Genomic DNA, 24,600 nt, shown 5'->3' with positions numbered 1-24,600 from the left:
GGCGCCTTCATGGTGGCACCGGCTACTCCTTGTCGCTTGGCAAAGAAAACAAATTTGCGCAAAAAAGGGAGAATGGCGACAGAAAATATGACATTCAGTAGAACACAGGATGAATAAAACATATACAGTCCAACAGTACATGAATCGCAAAGTTTTGTGCGTGAGTTCAGTACACGTACGCATATATAGTCAGATAGTTTGAACAGCCAAAGCTCACAACACATGTAATACACTGCAGGTAATGCGGCCTTTCCCGTTGGCCAGCCGCCCTCGATAATAATACGTCCGGCATCACGACTGGCTGGAAATTGTTCTTACGAGCAATTCTAGCGTAAGAGATTTTTTTTTTTTTTTGGGGGGGGGGGGAGGGGAGGGGGGAGAGGGGAGGATGGAGGGGATACGGGTTTCGGTCTTCAGAAACGGAGCATACATACAGAATGGCATGCGAGCGCCCACGCACCTCTTCACCGCCGCCTGCATGAACTCGTCCACGAAGTCGTCGTACTGGGCGCCACGGATCCTCTTCTGGCGCAAACCGATGTAGTACGGGTCGGCCAGCAGAATCTGCGGAACAGCCGCGCGGCGACGTCACGCACAAAACGAATGACTACGGTGCTGTTTGAAGCACGCGCGACTGTATTTTATCCCGGGCACCCACACATTTAAAGGTGCGCTTCTCGTTGATTTACTTACCGTTAATTTATGGGTTGCTGGGAAGCGCGTACAGCTGAAAACTTCACATATATTACATTATTTATTTTTATTATTGTGCACTACGTAGAAGCACGCGTACCGGTAGCCGCTGCTGTGCTGACGACTTACTGCATGGCTACCGGGGACGCATTTCCCCGGAAGGCGCAGTCTCGTGAGTTAAAAATAGATGTCACGCTAAGAAAAGACGCTAAACTCAACACATTTTTCCCATGCCACCGAACCGGCACTCACAACCGATGACAGCCACGGCGGGGAGCACCTCGCTTTTGCTGCCTAACGATGTGGTGCGTGCGCTTCCTTGTGGGAGGCGGGCGTGGCTACACTTTGGTGGCGGCTCCCATGCGCCCCCCCAAAAATGACTTTGTTGTTTACGATTTACTTTTAAACGCTATAGCCTGGAATCTGGTCTTTCGAACAATTCCAGCGCGCGTCTTGTTGCATTTTATTTTATTGTTATTTATTTATTTCAATATAGGCCCATATTAGTTTTATTTGCGCGCACAAAAAAGAAAAAAGTCAGATTCTGTGGGCTTTACATGCCAGGAACCACGCTCCGGTTATGATGCATACTGTAGTGAGGGGGACCGGATTAATTTTGAGAACTAGGGGTTATTTAAAAACGCGCATCCAACGCCCAATACACGAGCGTCTCTTACGCGATAGAAGATACACGTACACCGCGGCCTTGCGCTCATTAGCGCCACGACACAGCCACTCGGCTACCGCGGCGGGTATCGCGCTCACATGATGAATGCGCTATTCATACTCATTGTATATAGAGGAGGCGGTTCCACAGTCGATAGAGTAGATCCCCCCATCTACAGTTCCCCATATCTGCTAGCGCTGCCGTCGCCTATAGCCTCTATTCAGGTTGAAAGTGTCGTATGCAGGTAGCTTTCTTTTGTTTTTTGTATCATATACATCGTTTAGCTGTGCCTTGTTGGATGTTTGGCCATTCTTCGGGGAGCGGGGAACAGGTTCCAACAATCTGTCCTGAGTTTGAGCGGCAAGGAAGTGCTTTGAGGACCACTATGATGACCTTTGATAACCGTCCCTTCAGCATAGGAGTTGCTTGGGCCATTGGATAACGTACCATTACAGCGACCAGTTCTCTAAAGCTTTGTTAACCTTCTTTACTGAAAGTGACATTGCATCTATGTATTAACACTTTGTACGTCCTTGTTTGTTATTGTTATGTAGAAGCATTCTGTGTGGGTTATAGAACAATTTGTGCTTAATTGTAAAAAGTGCGAAACGTGCCGTGTTTTTTTTTTCATACTGATTTTTTCGGCATGTTTAAGAAATGTGATTTATTGCCGGAACGTTTATTTGCTTCCTTGTTCCATTTTTTTTTGTCGTGTCGGCTCATCTTGTCATCCTTTGCTCATTAGGCAATTCATTGCTTGTGGAGAAGCCGGCGACGCTACAGTTGCCAACATATGCGATTTCTTATTTCATTAAATCGAGTCATAGATCCGAAAGACTGAATGAAGGTGGGACCTCCAGCAAGTAAGTTGCGCTGGCGCACCCACCTCGTTGTTGGTGCCGAGGTCCAGCATAACGGGCAGCGTCCGCTCGGGCGGTATGCCGGCCAACGCCGTGTACAGGGCGAGCTTGCCGACGGGGATGCCCATGCCGTTGGCGCCTAGGTCGCCCAGACCCAGGATGCGCTCGCCGTCCGTCACTACGATGGCCTGCGAAGGAGCGGCGCAATTAACGGACGGTGCAGCTCGGAAAAAAAGACGCGAACATCATCTTGCGCCGTAGAGCTTCCTGTACAAAAAAAAAAAAAAAATGACTGGAAATTTGCCCCCTAGTGTCTACGGAAGTTGCTAGCAGCTGTCTAATCCAGCGTAGAAACGACGTGTACAAGCACCGTGTATTGCCCTGCAACTTCGTCCTTCGGGCTTCAAACAACTTTGTGACTTTGCGAATTGGTCATATTGAACAAAACGTTACGTTATGAATGCAATGAATCGCGATGATTGTGCAGGAGCGCCCAAATGTATTGCATTTATGCATTTAGAAAAGTGTAGTTTGCAGGTAATTTAGAAAATACAAAGCGTAGTAAGTGACGCGAAAAGCACGTTTGAAGCCACAAGCACGATGATTAAGCAAGTCCACATACAACTATACAAGATGGACTGTGTTCGTCGAACTCAAATGGGCCGCCCAGTGCACTCTGCAACTATAGTGCTACCCCATCTCGACCGACAGCCTCCAAGTGACACAAATACCCGCCGGTGGCTCTCGCTCAAAGTGGCATTAAATTTTGCGCCCCCCGCCGTGGTTGCTCAGTGGCTGTGGTGTTAGGCTGCTGAGCACAAGGTCGCGGGATGGAATCCCGGCCACGGCGGCCTCATTTCGATGGGGGCGAAATGCGAAAACACCCGTGTACTTAGATTTAGGTGCACGTTAAAGAACCCCAGGTGGTCGAAATTTTCGGTGTCCTCCACTACGGCGTGCCTCATAATCAGAAAGTGGTTTTGGCACGTAAATCCCCATAATTTAATTTTGCGCCTCTGGCACGTGTACAAGTCAAAATCTCCTGAGTGGACGCGCTATGTCTTATTCTCTATTTTTGGCTACACACCGAAAGTATAGCCTACCCCTTATCGTAAGAAAAGAAACAAGCAATACATTTCTGAGGTTTTATGTGCCACAAGGATGACCTCATTATGAGGCCCGCATTAGTGGCGGAACTCCGCATTAATTTCGACCACCCGGGGTCATTTAAGGTGCAGACAATGCCAGGCAGACAACTTTTCTTTTTTTTTCTTTTTCATTGCGTACCCATGGAAATGCGGCCTCGTGCTTAGCAGCTCAACGTCATAGCCACTATACGTCGGTATGCCCTTCACTCGGTTTGCTATTCATTTCGGTTGGGCTGCCGCCTGGGTCTCTACCGTGCGTGCCTGCTAGTTGTATACGCTTAGCTCAAAATATATTTCGAAATATCACAGGACACACGCGCCGTGGCGAGGCAGGACATGCGCGTTTAACTGACGCCAACGTGGAGGGCCTGAGGAGCACGAAAAGTTGCACTGAGCTGACCTGAAGACGCGACTTTACTTATTTTTTTCACTTCTTCCTTCGCCGAAAGCGATGCAGTGTTTGCCGTGCTACACACACACACACACCAGCGGTATACGAATTGTGGTCCAATACACAGATGCCGCCTTCGGCTTGTCTGGCAGCGTGTCGTCGCGCGAGACGCCGCGTGGTGTACTCACGTCGACCTGCTTCTCGGGCCAGTTGCCGAGCACGTCGTACAGCTTGCCGGCATCCTGCGCCGTCAGGAAGAGCCCCTTGGGACGGCGGAAGATGAGGCTGTACTTGAGGCACGCCTCGCCCACCACGGGCGTGTACACCAGCGGCATCAGCTCCTCGGTGTACTCCTTCAGCACGCGGAAGAACAGCTTCTCGTTGTAGTCCTGCGCGTGAGTGTACACGGTTGGCGTGCCGTTTCCAGTGGTCAACGTGTGTTACACACATCTCGCGCGACCGGCAAGCGCCGGTCCACGCAGAGGACAAAACACGGACGCTTGCTTAATGGCCGTACGTACCCGCTGCGGTTGTGACATAAACTGTACTACATTTGCGTAATATTCCGTCGAATGTGGCTACGCTATCATTACTGGCAGCCTCCGAGCGGCACTATAGCACTCAGTGGTGCACTCGCTCGAAGTGACATTAAATTGGTTTAGCCATGATCAGCATCGTTAAAAATCGAAGGACGCGAAGTCTCCAAAGGATCTGCAACCGCAAGCTTTCTGTGTGACTCTTCTGAAGAGAGTAGGCAAATCTAGGAGACTAGCTAAAAAAAAAAAGTTTAATAAGAAAATTCATTTATGACACCTAATAAGCGTAAAAAACAATTGTAGGAGTGGTTTTCTTTTCCCTTTCTCTTTTAACATTCTTTGGGATTGCACGTATGCACCAATTGCATGATCTAGGAACATCGACACGCTGGTGGAGCTGGAATGAAAAAGAGATCCGAGTGGAGGGCCTAGCCGTATCTTTTTTTCCCAATTCTTAAATCTGGAAACAACGAGGAAAGTGGCAACGGCCGCGAGTATACACGTGTGTGAAATGTGCGCGCTCACGTGCAGCTCCCGCAGGTACAGGTACTTGGCGAGTCCGGACTCGTAGAGCTTGATGTTGTCCATGACCGCCTGCAGCTCGGTCTCCACGGAGCGCACCGCCGGCGGGATCAGGCCGCGCAGGGACATGTTGTCCCGGTCACGGGCGCTGAACGCCAGGTTCTGGGGTGGGCAAAGAGAAGAGGGACGCACTCGTTATACAAACCAGATCGTGTGTACCGCGCGTCGAGAATAAATGTCGTAGCAAACTTGATAGCGAGAAGAAGTGGCGGCATTAGAGTTTTGTTGAGTTATCATGCAGAGTGCACGTGATTTAACCGACACCCATTCTACAGCAGCTAATAAACTGCAGCGGAGGATACACCGCACGGAGAATGAAAGAAAATTAAAGAATAACAGAAAAGCGATAGCGAACGGTTCTTAACGGAAGTAAAAAATATAGAGTAAGGGAATTATAAAGTGGTACCTTTGTACTACCCGTTACATATTTTTTTTACTACCCACTCCTTGCCTAGGGCCTGATAATCGGGTTGGCAGCACGAAATAAATAAATAAATAAAGGTCGACTGCAACGAAATCTTGGGCCGTGTAAAAAAAATGGCTTAACATAGTGCAGATATAAAAAAAGATACCCTGCGTATACCAGGGGAGGGAACGGGGGAAGGAGCGTTCTACTCCGGCAGCTATCCTTTGCCTATCTTGAAACCGATTTGCGATGAGTACAGCCTAGGTGCACCGAGGGTTATATAGCTTCGTGTGAACTCTCTTCTCGCCGCTTAGTCCGCGTTGAAGGCAGAGGCAGCACGAAGGTTAATTCGCACGCTGCTGCTGCCCCGCTTTCTCCCTCCAACGCTTTGACAGCCAGTGTGCGCGGTCATCGAGTAAGATGTGTTCATGTTTGCTTGCGCGCGCGTGACACCATGCTTGTTATTTTAATTAGTAAGCGAATGTTTACAAGCTTATGCGGCCGATAGAACTACCATCTTTACTTCGTATAGCTCTCTACTAATTTGCGATCGCGACCGACGCTGCGCCTTTCGGGCGAAACTGCGACTTCTTTGACTGATTGATCCGGGGCGTTTAACATTTCGAAACAACGTTGCGGCAACGATAGAAGACGCGTAGTGGAGGGCTTCGGGTTAATTTAGACCGCCTGCTGTTTTCTAAAGCGCGTCTAACTACACACGAGCGTTTTTGCGTTTGGCCTGCACTTAAATGCGGCCACTGCGGCCGGAATCGCACCCGCGACCTTTTATGATTCTCGGCAGAGCAACACCATAGTCATGCACGGAGCCGCCACGGTGGGTCACCTAATTTTTGTACGGTCATTTGTGTTTACAGAAAAACGTGCTGCTCTATGAGGCGTATGTGCAACTCGGCGAAGACATTTAACGAATAATATAAAAGGAAAGCTAAAGTATTCACTGTCCCGATAGCTTGGGCTCTCTGGTACGTCATTTTTGCATAGAGAATGATTGTAACAACGTACACAATGTGATCCACTGATAAAGTGAACGCTCTGATGTGCCGCTAGCAGTTTTTCTGGCTCTCTATAGCTGCAAGTGAACCGGTGTCAATTCATGGCACACGTGTGTAAAAAGACGTCGGCTCCGCCAACGGCAGGTCGTATGCTGCAAAGCAGGCCGATTGTGAGAAAACATTCACGCATACTTTGCCCACTTGTGTTCCCTTTAACCGTGGACTGCATCTGTATGCGCGAATAAGAAAAAAAAAAGGTATTTCGCATGTGGGGTGAAAGAGGACGAGACTGATGCGATATTTAGAGGCGTGCGTGTTGTTCGTAAGGTGCACCCGACATGCCTCGATGTAGGGTAAGCTGGCACGGACAGACCTCGACGGATTCACATGAGTCACTCGCATTGCAGCGTCGGCTAAAGCTCGCTCTTGTGGATAGCTGTTGACGGCTCAAGTGCAGTTGACGAAGTGGCCCCTCTGGACGCTATGAGCCGTGTGTTCAGCTTACGCATACCTCCGGTGGTTGATATTTGTTTCGCTCTAGCGAATCATTCGTCTCGCGCACGAATAACCGGCGACGTTGATCGTAGTTTGAAAACAACGCACAAAAATAATAAGACGCGAACGCAACGGCAACGATCGTGCCCACTCAGTTTCTTTCTTTAGCTTTTGCGCCGTTTTTCCACCACGAATTCAGGTCGGACTGGCTTGATCAGTTTTCGGTGTTACGGGCCTCATTTACTCTATGAAAACCCAAGGGCCCATCACACCTAAACTTCAGTCAAGGATAGCAGCATCGAGCTGTATTTCACGCTGCAGCTCCTCCAATAATTGCGATCTGACACCAAGCTGTTTGCGACAAGCATAGAAGATAAAAAAATGCATTTAAAATGAATTGACTGCACAGGCCAGCAGCTTGCTCTTTTTTTTATTTCATTCGAATGTTCAGTCAGTCACTGCTTACATTACTAGCGGACTTTCACTGGGTGTGCGCATGCCTTAGCTTTTTTTTTTTTTTTCCCCACTGAGTGCCACTCCAATGGCCTGATTATAGTACTACGCGCAGCTTATATTTTTGTATGGTTTCGGGAGGCAGCTGGGGTGGGAGGGGAATTATGGCAGGTTGAGTGACAGGCACGCCTCCTTGTAATGATTGCCCTTGCAAGGAACTCTGGCCCAACGGTGCAGTTCAGCGCAAAATTGTATAAAGAACCTTCCGACCAAATAGCAATGAAGACTCAGTGAAGTTGTCCTTTATCTGTCATCAAGCCCGACCGCCTCCGGCCGTGACTCGTGAAACTAACATTAAATTTCACGTACTTCCATTAAGCCTGTAATCACTTCAACGCTTTGTGCGAATGATAAGTATATACCCCATGTCTGAAGTGTGACACGTGCGATGACTCGAAAAAAATTAAATTGTGGGGTTTTACGTGCCCAAACCACTTTCTGATTGAGGCACGCCGTAGTGGAGGACTCCGGAAATTTCGACCACCTGGGGTTCTTTGACGTGCACCTAAATCTAAGTACACGTGCGATGACTCGAAGAAGAGATAATTGAGTCGTCGCCTCCAAAAGCAGGCGTTGGCCGAGATACCAGTTCATGGCAAAAAATCGCGATGGGCAAAATTAAACGACATTTAGGGCGAAGCCGACTGGGTGAACGATCCGAAACGGCAGTTACAACTGACACGACAATGACTGTCACATCTAATCTGCTCATAGAGGCACCGATACCAATCCGGTAAGACGGCGCGTTGTCTCCTGCGCATGCAAACGGAACCTCAATGCACTTTGCGTTTCCACCTCGCAAATTGAACGAGTAAACTACAACAAAACGGCAATGTCTTTCGACGCTTACAAAGAGCGACAGCGGGGAAAGTACATTTCCTCCTGTTATTGTCCCCTTCGTGCCTCATTGTCATGATCATCCCCTCTTCGTCCCTTACACGTCAAAAACCTGCCCACATATACATAGCAGGTTTTCTGGCACCCACGGCAACGCCGACGACAACGCAGCCCTCGAGGATATTAGCCGCCCTCCCATCACGACGAGTGCCGACCTTTAGTGCCGACGGATGTGCGGTAGCGGCCACTTGCCAACTGACGCAAACATGAACGTGTAGGTTCATTCGCTTTGTCACGACGCTCCGCACCAGCAACACCGCGTGTACGTCACGTTCGGCAATCACGGGCTTTCTCCTCCCGAGCACGAGGCCGCACGTTCGGCTACAGGGAGCGACGCTGGTCACTCGCTAAACAGCGTTGTGTGGCCATGTCGGTTCGTATATTCTTTGGCGTTGATTGCCTATGCTGTACTTGATTTCTGCTGTAGGATAACTTACGGGAACGTGCACGTTATTTTCAGCTGCAGAATAAACGCGCTGTGTGGGCGATTGTGCTTTTGTGTCACTTCCCACGTGCTTCGCTTAGCTACGGTGCGACTAAAGCCAATAAAAAAAAGAGACAGCATTCAAGAATTAGCTTCGAGCTCCGTGCACGTGAATCGAGTGTAGCAGAAATTACAATCTGAGGGCCACCGTTGCGGCATCAACCGTCACGAGGCTTCAGTGCGTCGAAATCAGTCAACGGGTCTACAAGGACTGCAGGGCGTCTGACGTGCGCAAACTTGCACGGCATCCGTGTTGTGCGTGATACTCGTACCGGCGCGAACAAAAACAAAAAAAAAAGAAACCCTACGCGGCGCGCTGTATCGACACGCCTTCGAGACACACCCTGCAACACCTGAGTCGCCGGCGGTGCGCCACTGCCGCCAGCAATTTTGAAAGAATCACCATTCTCACAGCACACCATAGCGAACCAGAAACCTAAAGCAAGCTTGCGCCGATAAAACGAACGAATGAGCGGTTGAACACACACGGAGTCTTGTTTTTTGTCAAAGCGTCAACTGCGCGTGCTTCGTAACCCAGATTCGGAGGGGCATACTACAAGAAAGCCCTCTACGAGGTGGGAGCCGTGCTCGTACGAAATAAAAGAGAAACAAAAAGAAAACTACACAGAATCCCCGCTCAGCTCGTTCACGTGCGTCCCGTTGGCCGATCCAGTATGAGAGTCGGAAGCCGCACGCACGCGGTTATCGCGGCCGCCCGCGCATTCACCCCGACCGTCGGCACACGGCGAGCAGTCGGAAAGAACGCTGGCTTCGAATCGTGCGCACGAGTTAGCAGAAAGCAGAGAGATTCCTGAAGCATTTCCGCACGACGACGTCTGCGGAGACGCGAGTGTTTTTTGTCCGAGGGCACAGCTGCGTAACGTTCAGAAGAAAGAAACTAGGGCTGACGCGGGTCGCCTCCCACCTCTTCGTCTAGGTAGGTTGCACGACATCTCCGCCGCGCCACCCTGATAGAGGCTTACTTCACGCGCGCCTCTGCACGTGGTTCCTCGACATGCGTCGTTTTCTTTCGTTTTTCACTGCCTCCACTTTCACTTCCCTTTATTACTCGAAGCCTCTTGCACGTCCCTCCCTCTTTTCCTTATCAGCCGCCTTTCGCCAGTTACGTGTGAGAAGGTTGTTCGCGCCTCACACGTGAGCTGGCGGCGCCCTACTTGGTGGCGTGAACGTGCGAGTGACACATCCGAACCAGCTGGTGAGCGCGTGAGCTCGTTTCGCCGCACCATTACGAATGAGACTTACTTTTTACCCGTTAATACGAAGTCGTGTGTCACCCGTAAACCAGACTTCAAAAGCTGTCAAAGCCAACGGAAAGGCACAAAGCGTATCGAACATGTATACACATGCATACACGATGTCGTTCTTTTTTAGCTGTACCAAATTTTTAAACATTGCCTGTGGTAGATAGCACAATTCTAAGCCTTGTTTTATGTCACTCAGTGAGGCGGCGTTTACTTGCACGAGAAATAAAAATGCGTAGTTGTCATTAAGATCATTACGTTAATTAACTTTTTCATTATTTACGTCACGGCATATATTTCATCATACGAATTGCAGCTAGAGAGTATGCAAGGCGTATCGGCTTGGAATTAATTCCGAGGATGGCACCGGTTTGTGATAAAAAGTTGCGGTAAAAATGCACTGTTTCAGTTGCATTTTTAATAAGAAAACGCTGTTTTATACATTGAAGCATGAAAGCAACCGGAGCGCCAATGCATTTCACACGACACTTTGAATATTAATATCTCATAACTGGCGCAGTCCTGAGAATTCATTTTAAGTCAATATCCCTTATATACTCACTAACTCCAATTCATAGATTGAAATGTGTGTCATAAGGTAATTAATTTAGAAGTTAATTAGCTCCAATATGCCAATTCTTCAATTAAGCATTTTGATTTTTCGTAGAATTAATGGCCGCCTCATCGATTAATTTAGATCAAAGGTTACAATGGTGCTATCTGTCACAGGCAATCCTTAATAATTTGGTTCAGCTAAAAAAAAAGAAGAAACACCCTGTAAATTATAGCGTGTCTTTCTTCAATCTCACTCATGTGCAGACGATGAGAATGCTGACGGTGTGCGCTTCGCAGCTGCACATCAAAATTAGGAAGAGTCCCTGAGGTCACTGAGTGATACGTACATTGCTTTCAATGAAATTATATTCAATTTTTAATAACCTTCACCGTAACTCTGCAGAGGATGCTTAGAAGCTGGTTTGGAGTCGTAGCCAACAGGGGTGTATTCTGAGCTTTTGACGTGTGTGACTATGTTCCACGTGACTTTTCGCAAGGGATGTTAAAGGCCAGAGACAACGCTTCGGCAAGATCACATTTATTCGTCATTTGTTGCCCTGACGAAGGAGATTCCCGTTGTCGAAACGTTCGCTCCAGGCTTCACCTTGCCGATCGCTTCGGACTTCCATCTTACTGTAAAATTTTGCTATGATTTGACACCGAGAGTATACTTGAGTGCAATGTGATCCAACGTGGTATGGAATATAGAAGCCGCTGGTCGCCGTAGAGGAGACAAATGCAGAGATGACTGATGTTCGACAGACTCCTCAAAGCCACCACTGTCCTACGAAGGTATGCAGCCCATTCCAATGGGAAACGAATACGCCTTTGAATATTTCTCCTTTCGCAAAGTCGCCGATTTGATGGTACTTAAAGCCTTCCCCTCGAGCAGGGTGGCAAACCGCACGTGCGTATGGTCTGCTTTTCCTTCCCTCCCCTCTTGCTCAGGCAGTGCTGTTCGTATATCAAATAAAGGGCGTGCACCCAACTACAAAATGAAGAGGGGTAGAAGACCATGTGCGGGAGATATTTTTGCTGTATTTATATTTTCTTCACGAAGCATTTAGCATCCGTTTTCGTCGTACGTACGCTAATAGCGGCTGCGGCTTCTGGACTATAACTTGCGACCGGTCATCTAAAGTGTGCCGTACCGTGTACCAAGAGGTAACACTGAAGTACACCGCTTGCCCGAGAGTAACACAAACCTCGAGCTGAGCACTCGTAGCAATGCTCGAGTCACATATTATGCATGTTTGGGTAAGGCGTTGAGTGTTAATGTGACAGCACGAAAAATAACACTACAGAACGCCAGCGAAAAGGTCATGGCCTCTTGTTTAAACTGTGAAGGATGTACGCAGCAACGTGCAGTTGGCAGCGAACTGTCGTTGCAGGCCACAAAACTGCGCTTTCTGGACGCGATGTAAAAGAATAGCGCGAAATTCACAACACTGCTCAACGAAATTGGCCTCAGTGACACCATGCATTCCCGATCACTAAAATCGACCGGTCCCGAGTACAAAGATCGAACGGAATCGTCGAAGAAAGAATCGCTACGTATAGCAGCCATGCACTATAGCGTCTCACATCAAGTTCGTCCATCACGCAAGTACAGTACACCAATTGGCGTATACTACATTCATTCAGGCTGTCAGCACGGAAACGATCAGATCCAAGTGCGATGAGCCACCGAGGCCGTTCCCTGTAGAGTATAGTATACGTGGGCCCACGTCGCCGTTTCTGACGCTAGCGCCGCGAGCTGGCCAGCTGGACAGGCCATGCGCTCATCAAGCGTGCCGCGCTCTGCCCGCAGTGGAAGCTCGCATCGGCTACGCCTCGACATAACAGTGCGACGCCGAAGGGGGGGTGCACCGAAACATCTCGCGAGCACGCAACGATGCCTCCGCCGCGAGCGCACCCACACAAAGCGGACGCCGAAACGACCCCGAAGCATGCGATGCCGCTGCCCAGCTCGTCGCCAACCGCGGAGGCGGCAGCAGCGGTTCCGCGTCGCGGCGTCCCCTCGCGAGCTCCATCTCCGCGGCGCTTCCGCGCGCGCGTGCGCGCGAAGACGCGCGCCAGCGCTTGCGCAACGGGCGAGCAGCCAAGCTGGCCCACACGCCGTCTTTCATCACCGCTGACGCGGCCACACGCTGACCGTGCGTGCCTGCGTACAACGACACCGGAATGATGATGACGACGGCCCTGATGCGGGGACGCGGCCTGTCCGGCGCTGTGCTACATCGAAGCAGGCGGAAGAAGACGACGACGCCGGAGGAATTGGAGTGTTGCCGCCACGCCGTGTTGAGACGGCGACCGCGACACGCTACACGGCAAGGTTGCAACGTCGGACACGGGGTTGCGGGCGAGCAGATCCCGCAGCGGCGAGACGGTTGGAAAACAGAGAAGAGAGGGCCGTAAGATTCGTTGGAGCAGACCGACCACCTTTGGAACTCTAACGTTTTGTTGTTCCTGCGCATTAGGAGCCACAATTCGCGTATGATATGAAGCCCATGAGTGTGCACCTATAGACCGACGAGCATATATCATTGGATTGATTCTTGGGCATGTATATAAGTAACGGAAGAGCTCACGTTGGGTTATCTTCGCTTGTGCCAAATTCATGTGCATGCTGAAAGTTACTACACCGTCTCCGTTTCTCTCTTTCTTCGAAAGCAATATTCGTTACAGATCAATTACGGTAGCTTTTGCACGTAAAGCTGGACGTTCCGTCACCCCTTTTCGTTAACATGCGCGCGAGCTTGGACGCCTTGACTATGTTTCTCTGGGTCTAAAGGTAGCGTCGATGTTATTAAAGTTTCTAGGCGCGATGTAACCTTCAGCTCCAGCCGTCATGTTACACATTCTGTAAGAGACATCTGGCGCCACAGTTATCCGCGGTTTAGTCCTGTAAATTTTACTCCGACTGACGTCAACGTTAGGTCCGACGAAAGAAACTCAAAACGTGCAAGCCTACTCAGGCGGATTCTATTATTAACATAAACAGCGTTGGTTACCTATAAAATGGGGAATCAAGTGTGCACCTTCATAGATGTTATCATGTCGACAATATACCACATAGCTGCAACGCCTCGCACCTCAACGTTCCTGCAACAGCCTCTCCCGGGCAGGGACTGCGACTATACCAAGGGAGGAGCAGAGTGCATGGGATACTAAACCGGATCGAATGAAAAGGACGAACGGACACAGACTTATAGATGGCTCTTCTGTCGTTGACGAGCGCAGTTAATGGAAGAATGATGGTGTCACGAAGCCCGTGAAAAATATTTGTCCGTCAGTGCCGTGTCAAGTCAGCACTGCAAGAAGCGGCCACCTGCGCAAAGTGGCAGCCCATCATTGTGCTTTGTGCATGTGCGGAAAGGACCGATAAACGCGCCCTACACATTCGCAGTACGCGTGTGGTGTTTTCGTAACGCCTGCCAGTGTGTCCAAGTAGGGCACCAGGTTCACATCGAAACAAGCGTCCATACTCGTGGCCAGTGCTACTCAAAGAAACCTCCAGAGCTGACAGCTCACTTGCATGCTTTCTTCCTTTTCTTTCTTTCTTTTATTTCTTCCTCTTCATTCAAGACAATTTAGATAGCAAGAGAGAGAGAGAGAGATTTTCTTGATAGGAAAGACAGAGAGGTCGACCTGACCTAGTGAGCTCTAGTCTGCTACTGTACACTGGGGGGACAGGGAAGGGGGGTGAAAGTACTCCGATGGATGATGATGAGAGAAGTGGTGAGTGCTTAGGGACATTAGACGGTGGTCCTATTCGAGCCGCTCGTCTAACTTCGTGTCATGCAGAAACTTCCACAGCACTCTAGTAGTCCGCATTTAAGTTGCAGTGTCAGGCCACAGAACGAGAATAGCGTCCTCCGACAGTGGTTGCCTGCCAACGCTCGCTAGGCAATTATCCAACGTTCCTTGCTCCAGCATACATGCCGGGAAATTGTACAAGAAGAGTCCCAGCGTTTCAAGCGTCTGACAGCGTTCGCAATCAGGGCTGTTCGACTGGTCGGTGATGTGAGCGTAGCGACGGGTGAAAGCAACGCCTAGCCTAATCCTGCGTAGTAATGACTATAGGAGTGTGCGAATATTCAAAACTTCCGAATAACGAATCTAATAGTGTCTTATTCGATTCTTTCTTCGAATCGAACAGTCACTAATCCTAAATGCGAATATTTTTCGAGTATGAGAACCATCTTTCGAAACCTCAAGGGCGCCTGATGAAAAGTAATAATAGAGCTCAAGTACGGTAAATTTTCACCCCCGCGGGCATATAGTAGAGACATAAAATATCAGAAGTTGCTCAGTAGAGCAGGCTACGTCGCTTATGTAGCTATACTTTTCAGGCTGCTCAACGATCATTCGCACCCTCTGAACAGTCCTGTGCATGCGAAGAAACTCCTAGTGCTCCATTTATGTTTTTAATGAACAACGCTTCATAACTTCCTATGTAATTATAGAAACTTGATAACATTAAGAATACGAAGATCTGAACACCGTCTTGTATTCATTGTGATAACGCCTGTTCATTATTCGAAAACTATTCGACATTCGATTCGATTCGCTTCTGGCAATATTCCATTCATATTCGATTCGGTCTCAAATACCACTATTCGCACACCTCTAGCAATGACGTTTTGCTCCGTGTAACCTTCGGGGGAAAACAGAATTTACCGCCTGTGGACGTTGTCAGCATGGGCTCTGTATGCCTTTACACAATGTACTCTGCATGAGTGCTTTGATCATCGAGTTGGCGTCAGGTCGCGATTGGGCCATCCGTACATCATCAAGAAAATGTCTCAGGTTGCGTGGCAAATGGCATGCATTGCCTGAGAAGGCCATAGCGCGAATTAACAAGGATGCGGCATTGCGGCAGTTAACAAGAAAGCGGCATTCGAAGCTGGCGACATCGAAGGCGCCTTATTTTAGAAGGAGTCCTATATTAGAAGGCACCACATGCTCTTTCCTGGCTTGCCATGTACCAGCAGTATACTGCTGGTACCTGTTATGAACTGCGCCAACTATGCCAGTCGAAGTCCTGCTGAAGAATCACGCTAGGAAAACTCCGGAATGAAGGTCTCTACCAGTCCTGCACGCTCAGTAAAGCACCTTTCTCTAGAAAGCACCTGACACTATGGTCATCGTCGAGTGAAACGCAAACGAAAACTCCCCTGCGGCGTTGTTAGCCCCGTGGAGAGCGCGTTTACGAGCATGTCGTGTGCACGGTAAAGCAAAGCTCGTCTAACGCGACAGCGTGGTGCGACAGCCTTCCTTCCTTCCAGCAGCGTCAGCGCGGTTTCAAGCAAAGCGCACAGTCTCGATGCGTGGATCCGCGATCTTCCCCCTACATAGTGCATCGCAGCCCGCGAAACATCGCGCTGCCGTGCGCGGGGTATCAGTGCGTGACGACGACCGCGCTTCGGACAGAAACACGTATACAAACACACACACACCCAGGCCACCCCTTCCCCCTCCCGCTGCTCCCGGGCACCGTCCGAGCAACAAGTACCGCCAACATGCGCCGACGGAACATGTGCACAGGCCAGCGATGCACAAAGGCGCTGCTCCCGTTTCCTCTCCACTGCCGCGCAATGCCGCAGCTTCTCGCCTGCGCGCCCGCAATCCTCTCACGCCTCCTTCCACCCGCCACCTGCTTCTTGCCGGTACTTGGCGAATGTAAGAAAGCGTGGCCGTATTCGTATCAAACCGCGCTGCCTTCGCAGATGACCACGCTCTGGAGGGCGGCAAATACCGCCGGGGTCCCATATACCACATGCTGCGTATACAGGCGCGAATTCGTGTCCCTGTTTCGCACCGGTCGGTCCGATCGAGCGGCGGTTCTTCCAGCGCTAGACGCGCTTACCGCTGTGCAGCTTACCGTATATGTTATTTCAGCGTTGCTGCCCTTAAGATACACTTCCAATGATTTTTGTTTTTTTCTTAGCCACGCTGTCCGCTTGCTCAGATGCTGTCACGCGCGGATCGCCAAGCTTTTTTGATCGCACTGCTTGCGAGCGTAATTCGTCGTACGCACAGATATAGCTGTTTGGATTTGTCGTTATACTTTGTTGCTTTGGCTTGGTTGCTTTAGCGTACGACAAAAGACGCGAAGGTAAATAGTCTTCGCCAGCACAAAAAAAAAAAAAAAAAAGAAAACGACAAGTCGCGGTGCTTATTTTGCCCTTAACACTTCCTATGTACGCTTTCACTGGACAGCGGAGTGGGCCAGTGAGTCGGTGTGTTTGCGCGCGTGTGCATAGTGCGCGAGGGGACCAATTAACGAGCGAACGGGGTGCGAGTCGGCGGCGCGTGAGGTTAGGCTGCGCGGAGCCTCGCACGGAAGCTGGCCCGGAAAAAAACGCGGTGCTTCCGGCATTCTTCCGCACACATTTCTGTCGGCCGGTACTCGAGTGCCGAATTTTTCGTTTCCATATGTTTCTCCTAATTTCAAACCGAAGCGTTCCTTATGCCTTTCCCGGGTATTGGCGTCCGTCTCTCGCAGAGTAAACTGTACCGATCCCGGAGGTAGTGTAATCAAATGTGGTGACCTGGTGCCCGCATCCTGATACCAGTGCACCATATGCGTCCTCGCAAATGTTTCAATGAGGTTTGTCTAAAGTGGGCCGATTTCGGAGGCACCGCAATCGAAGGAGTGGGTTGGCGGATCCCGATAAGAATGTCGCATTATAGTCGCGCGGGTGCATAGTGCGCATTCCTTGAACAGGCAATAATATCGCATGCATGACATTACCATAGCATCTGCATACGGCAAAGTTGGGATCCAAGCGTAATGTAACGTAGTATCTACATTAATGTAACATCAACACGTTTGGCATTAACACAGCACCTACACCAAAGAAAATTAGCGCCCACGGATTTTCTTGCAGAGTGCGCGTAATCCGCATGCCCTTTTCTTTCGCTCACAAAATTATTCTCCAATATTTCTACTTATAATAAGGTGAAAAATTATTAGTAAATTTGGTGAATAAAAACGTTATTTTCTTTTGCCGTTCAGCTGTGCCGGTGGCTTTGTAACAGCCATGTTTTATAGTACCCGCCATTTCTGACACCATAGCGTCAACCGCCACGGTAGCGCAATTGAAAAAGTGTATTGAAACTTATGCGTTTCACGTTTCCAATCGCATTCTAATACAAGGGAGAGAAATGAACACGTGATCAATACTCATTCTAAGTCGTCTCAGTGGTTCCTGCCCGGAAAAAAGAACAATTCTTTCGGGCGCTCTTTCCAAGCATGACTTTTGTAAAGACTAATTCTTATGCCTTTTATCTAGATGGCGTATCGCTATGATTACTTTGTTGCTACAGTAAGCGTAACTGTAGCGCTAATCTAAGTGGAGAAACAGGAGTCGGATTAACAGGCCCTTCGTTGGCAAGAGCTGCTTCTCTTTGGTCGGCTGCCTCTGCAAAAAGCAGACTGTCACGTTATAGTCGCTCACATGAAGCATGTGTATTGCTTCAACAGGCATGACATTGACATAGCATATGCACATGGTAAACTTAGTATCGTATAGGTATTATAACGTAGTGTGCATACATATTGTAACGTCGCATGAGGTCACCAATGACTAGTGCACTTTTTCGTACATAACCACCACAGTGGCTCTGTGGCCCTAGTGGGAACTTGATTTCTCCATGATTTCTGAAGTGAAGGCGCTAAAAAGACGGAGGACAAAGAAGAAACACACACACACAGGGCGCCATGTGTGTTTCTTCTTTGTCCTCCGTCTTTTTAGCGCCTTCACTTCAGAAATCATGCTTAACCAACACGCCCAACTATCCATCCTAACGTTGATTTCTCCCTTCTCTCTCTTTCCCTTCTCCCTTCCCCCAGAATAGGGTAGCCAAGCAGATTTCTGACTGGTTAACACCCCTGCCTTCCTTGTCTCTCTCTCTCTTTCTCTCTCTGATTTGAGTAAGTTGGGTCATAGCTACTTGAGGACAATGCAGCGCAAAAAGAAAGAAAGAACAGTGAAAATACCATGGACGATGATTGTCAACGTAAGCGAATATCTGAACGCTTCTAGAAAGCCATTGGCTTTATTAAAAGCACAATGCACTTCATGGCACGCAATCGTTAAAATTAGGGCATTTAGGCAGCGTTTGTCATTTTATCGCGTTATTCCGCAGAGAAGAAAACCGTCACGCAGTGCGCCTGTTGCGCAGCCGGCTCCCCCTCCCCTCCCCCCCCCCCCCCCCGCCCTGGCCCGGCATCCGCCCGATTGGGCTGAGCCCGAGTCCATTTTTGACCTTTTAGGATGGGCTAACCAACGTTGGGCTAACGGCGGATTTAGAGTAAAAACAGATTGAAATAGTTTTACGTTATCCCGGCCCTAGTTTTGTTCGGAAATCAACTAGTCCCAATTTTCCTTTCTCCGATGGATACCCTACTCCTCTGCAGGGTATACCCTACTGAGCCCATTCTCGTTCTTTTATATAGCTTTTTTTTTTTACATTGGCGTTCGCACTTCTCTGTGTCGCTATCGACTTTCATGTCTAAGTTTTACCAAGAAGGACTTCACGCGACATGTATGAAGAGAAAGGGAAGGAAAACCAAGAGTGTAACCATTATACGCACATCCGACTTGCTACTCTGCGCAGGTGTAATAGTGGTTAATAGTAATCAAGACTGCTTATTGGGCTAGTTGGAATGTTGATTCATGGTTACGATACTTCAACGCAAACACAAGGGACAACGAAAAGAAGCTTTACGTTGAGACAGATCTGAGAGAGGTAAAAGGAAGGCAGGTGTGTTAACCAGTCAAGAGTCCGGTTGGCTACCCTGCGCTGGGGGAAGGGTGAAAGAGAACAGAAAAAGGGAGAGAAAGAGAGAGGATGTGATAGAGAGGCGTGGACGAACAGCACTAGAGAGTCAAAGGCGCTCGCACAAGCCAGACGTTCTCAGAAAGCACAAAACAGCCCTTAGTGCCCTTTACGTTAAGAGTAAGCTTTACCGGGCTATACCTAGGGGACAACTGCGTTTCTGCGGAGTGCATAAGAAGTTTGATTGAGGGCCCTCAATTCTTTTTGTTTTCTTCTCTTATTGCATCTCAAATCGTCACGAACTGCCGAGCACCATCGGCCCGCTTCGTAGCTAATAACTGTTTTCGCAGTAAACGAAGGGTACTTTTGTTCACAGCAAACCGAACTGATCCGTCGCGTGACATTTTCTTTTTTTTAATTCTAGCCTTATTTATTCGAAAAACACAACATCCCTGGCTATGCCAATCTGAGCAACTGATACGCTTAAGAGAGTGAAGTCTGGCGAAGCCACGTAAGCGCGGTCTCACACCATTCGTCGGAAGTACTAGGTGTCTATTTATTGGTTGTTGCCTCATACATAGAGTAACATAGTAAAGGACGAAAGTGGACACTCGAGCCGTTTCGTGGCCGAGCTACGTGCTCTGCCACCTAGCTCCGCTAGGTGGCAGAGCACATCAAGAAAAATGCGGCTGCGGCTAGCAGCTAGACAGGCGGCACGACCAAACACGTGCGAAGCCTAGTCAGGCCCCGTCGCCGAGCTCTTTCTGTAAAACGCCCCCGAGGATCGTTGTTGGGTTCTTCTGCCAGCGTCTGGCATTACTGCTTCGTCGCTGTTTCATGGTAAGACCACAGGAAGTTCTTTTGCACGTTGCTAAAGACTTATTCTCTTCGTATTTCGTTATGTCACTGTTAGCCGCATTAACGAGTAACGGCGGCCTTGAAGCCATAAACAGCTGCTGCCCATTTGCTACGCTGACTTTCATTTCGCATTCTCTTTTTTTTTTATGCGCAGCAATGAGCGGTGATGCTAGCGATAACAGCGACGCGGCAGCGTCCGAGCTGGGAGGCGCGTTCGATACAATGACGAAGTTAGAAAATAAAATAAAATGGTTCGTTAAGAAATGCGGCCTACGAACACATGCCGTTCGGTACAGAGAGCTTTATGTTACGCGCAGCAGCTTCTGAAAATGTATGGTACTCATACTACTGAAAAGTATGGTACTACATACTAAAAGTATGTAGCTATTTCTATAGCGGTACACGTGCAATATTTGCAGTATGGCAATAATGCGCTCTCTCTCAACATCTGTAGCAGGCTATGTGCGCTCGAGCGTTGTTAGCTGTTCTGCATTGGGCTGAAGATACGTGTTTTCATGTTTTAATTGTGTATGGAGTACTTAGCGTAGAAAGTTTCTTGTTTCGCAGCATTTATAACAGTGCTTCCTTGACCTTAGATCAGAAAAACATGCATTACACAAATGAACGAAGTATCTCCATTCTGAAGTTTTGAAGGCTCCAGTATTGCTCATACGAAGGAACGTACCTCTACATTCAATTGCTTTGAAGCCTCCAGTATTGCTTACTTTCTGCCTGTCATCCGACGTATTGCAGGAATCCCCACTATTTCCTGAAAATACATCCTACAGCTAAAGGACATCATGCATATTCAAGGGCAAATTTCCAAGTATCAGAAGACGATTGCAAGGCTTCGAAAACAGCAGGTGAAGACCCCCAACACAAAGCGCTTAATTGCAGCTGTTTAATGACGGACGCACTGGCTTGCACATTCGAGATGTTGATGTTAGTGCATGCCCAATTTTTGTAACCATTTTATCTTGCCACGCAACCATTCACATAATTTTGCTACCTTGATTCACCCTCCTTCACAGAAGTACAAGAAAAAGCGTAATATTTTTTTTCCTTCCAAAACAATCCAATTTTGAGCAAATTAATTGATGGCGCGTCTGTACAGTTTTTTTTTTTCTCATTATCTGGATAGTGTCAACACGTCTTGTATGTGTTTCGCTTGTGTAAAGTCATTGCCATGACGCCAGTAATTTCCGACAATTCTCCATTACACAGGTGTCCCACGAGCACTTTCGATCGCAATCGGATCTCAATTCTAGACTTCGATTGGTTCCCTTGCCCAGCTTGGGCAAAAGAACCAATCGCGACCGAAAAATTCAAATCAGATCGGGCTTGATCGCGATTGAAAGTGCGCCGTGTGACATCCGTATTACTTGCATTTTGCAGTTTCTTCCCGTTTTCATGTATTTGCCTTTTACAATCCTGCTGCAATAAATTGGTGCCTGCTATTTTCTTGTTCTTGGCTGTGCAGCAAGTCGATTTATATTTGAGGAACATGGCACACTAATTTACGATACTCCTTTTGGCGTGAGTTACTAGACGTACAATATCACAAGCGATGACGTTCTACTTCCTCATCAGTTGGCATGACTGTTGCGCTAAATTACAGCTTGAAGCAGCAAATATAAATTTAAATAAAGCTAACATAAAATGACACACCTTTGCGCACTCGTCGTCGCAACATATAAATAGCGGAACAAGCGCCTGCATGAAACCACTCGATTAAAGCAACGGTATGGATCACAAAAAAATAAAGGAAACGACACTGAAATTATCGCCTCCGAGATTCGACGGCGTGCGGCGACCGTCTTGGAGGCTTATGCGTTCCGCCGATTCCGCTAGGTGCGCTGAGAGCCAAAGTCGGCCGCAGGCGCCTATGGAAGTGTCCACTCTTTACGTTTACTATATTACTCTACAGTTGCCTGTCATAGTTTTCGCGCATACACCGACAGCATTCAACGTTTCAGTATAGTAGAAGGTCCTCGCTGACCTCCATCGTGGGGCCGGTGAAAGACGGCGTAAGAAACAAAAAAATTACGTATTACGGGCTGCAATAAGCCGACTAAGCAAGTTGTTGTTTACCCCAGGGAAGTAAGTATTCGCAAGGTAACTTTCATATTATGATCGTCTATCATTACGTTTCAAAGCGAATTCGGTGTTCCGACACACCTTGCGTTGCGTGTATACATTTGATATCGACCACGGCATCGCGCGCGCAGGCCTTCACCACCTCCCTCCCCTCGAACAGATTCGCTGTTAACGAAACTGGGATTCGCGTCGATTCCCAAGAGATGAAAACACCGAAGACGCTCACCGCGTTGTTATCGCCGTACAGCGAGCACAGTGTTGCTGTATCCTCAGCGCGGGCCAGGGACGCCCCCGTTGACGATACATCGCGCGCAAAAGCGCCTCGAGGCATCCGCTAAGCCGCTTTCACCGTCGTTACGGTTAGCGCCGAGCTATAGCTACGCGCTAACCGCGTTTCGACGTCGCCGATGGCCCGCATCGGTTCGACATATCGAGGCTCCCCACCCAAGAGACGTGCGGCCTACCTGTGCACTCGATGGGGACCGGGAGAATCTCGCTCTGCCGGCGCAGCTGAAGCCCTCGGCGATGCCGATCGACGCTCGCACAAGCTTGAGGCACCGCCGCATCGTAGAAGGAGCAGTCCTCGTCGAGCACCCGAGGCGAGTGACCTTCGACCCTATCGTCTAATTGGAGTGCGCACGCAGCGTTCCATACCCGTCAGGGTTGGCCGCTCGATGGGCTCCAACTGCCGAACGCGAGACGCCACACAAGTGATCGGTGGCGTACGACACGGCAGGCCCTGTCAGTCACGCTTCACTCGGGATTACATCGTCACACTGGCGGACTGTGCATATATTATGGGCAGTGTGTCTTGCGTAGTTGGTCGCACGCGCAATTCGAAACAGCCAGCCAGACACAAAGCGTTTCTGACATACTTCCGGCGTCGCGATCGACTCGCCGCGTCAACGCGCCTGTTCCACGTGCCCATGCGCGATGGATAACCGTCCCGTTAACGTGACCGAAAGCCGTACCATAGAACGTACGCAAATCAGTTTGGAAGCCCGCGAGGTGGAGGAAAGTACATGAAAGGAAAAAAATGGGCGTCCACCCGAATTGTAGCACGAAGCTACAAAGGAAACCCGCACAAGTTTCTCAGAAAGAAAGCCTCGCGATTGAAGAAATAGTTGTCCTGGTGCCGGACTTGAACCCGGGACCAACGCCTTTCCGGCGCGGTCACTCTACCGTCTGAGCTAACCAGGAATCTAGCCGATCGCAGAGTGAGGGCGAATTAATCGGCAACTCAAGGCACTGCAGAAACTGAAAATGGCAATTTCAGTGTCTTAAAATACATTACACTCGAATTTCAAAAAGACCTGTACAGCCAGCTGTTGGATAATTATCGGTCGTTTGTATGACGGACTAGACGAGAAAGAAAATGAGAAATGAAAGAAAAAAGCGATAAACAAACAGACACAAACAATGTAAATCGGAGAACGCTTCCTTGTCGGAGTGTCTGTAACTTGTCGCAAGGGTTTATTTTTCATTAGTGTTAATCTTGTCCTTTGGTCAAACTACACCGAAAATATCTGAATTATTGGCAGGTATACTATATACGGTAAGCAGCCTCACCGGTAAGATACTCGGATTTCCACCGATTTTCGACGTCTAATCTCAACACGGTAAGTAACGACTGCGTGGAGCCGTTTTTTACTGGCACTCATTTTCAATATTGTCACGTGGTGGTGACGTAGAAGAACACAGTACCAATACTGTGAACGAGAAAACTAACTTTTATTGGGCGAACTTGTGCCCACAAAACAGGCTACACTTATAGCACAACGAAAGCGGCGAACACAGTCGGCGATCGTCGGAAATCTGATCAGCGGGTCAAGCGCGTCGGCTTTTATACAAGATCGTCGAATGTTCCAGACTAATCGTTGGGACCCGCGTGCCTTCCACAAAGTTCTACACCATTCGAGTCAGGCGAATAAATCAGATAACAGAAGGTTCGTCGACGACAGACTGTGGATAGAAGCATCGATAACTTTCCAGAAACTTCGGATACATGCAAGCGCGTCCCGCGCTGTGCGATAAGATTTGTTAGGCGGCGAAACGTGGTCGCCCGATAAATATAAGTACACGTGTCAATACCCCCCTCTTAAAAAAGCATCGACCCGATGCTGCAAACAAACGAAGTTAATAAACAAAAGCACTCGTAGCTAAGAAAAGAACAAAAATGACGAAGTTCGTCAGCGTCCGTAAAAGGGTTTAAGGCGCACCACGTGGACCACTTCAGATCGTGCGCGGCGCCGCTGTGAATGCGAAATGCCGTCTGGCACGACCTCATAGTCCAGAGCGCCAATACGGCGGATGACCTTGTAGGGTCCGAAATAGCGTCGCAGTAGCTTCTCAC

At 48.9% G+C, this 24,600-nt stretch overlaps 1 protein-coding gene across 4 annotated transcripts in view; it reads right to left on the bottom strand.

Annotated features, from left to right (window-relative positions):
• Positions 1–24,600, bottom strand: part of LOC126522403 (NADP-dependent malic enzyme-like) — a 168,853-nt gene that overhangs the window by 29,130 nt on the left and 115,123 nt on the right. For 3 of the 4 annotated variants that reach the window (XM_050171152.3, XM_055066400.2, XM_050171155.3), the window contains exons 3-6: positions 4,821–4,979; positions 3,948–4,148; positions 2,247–2,408; positions 461–564 (exon numbers count right to left, since the gene is read on the bottom strand). In XM_050171152.3, coding sequence (XP_050027109.1) covers positions 461–564; positions 2,247–2,408; positions 3,948–4,148; positions 4,821–4,979 — 626 coding nt within the window. Of the gene's footprint in view, positions 1–460; positions 565–2,246; positions 2,409–3,947; positions 4,149–4,820; positions 4,980–22,711; positions 22,854–24,600 lie in introns of those variants that run through there. The other variant, XM_050171154.3, reaches the window with a different exon arrangement.

This window comes from Dermacentor andersoni, chromosome 6 (genome assembly GCF_023375885.2).
Source record: "Dermacentor andersoni chromosome 6, qqDerAnde1_hic_scaffold, whole genome shotgun sequence".
Taxonomy (NCBI): Eukaryota; Metazoa; Arthropoda; class Arachnida; order Ixodida; family Ixodidae; genus Dermacentor; species Dermacentor andersoni.
Note: the sequence above shows the minus strand (reverse complement) of the source record. Positions and strands in the feature narration are given on the sequence as shown.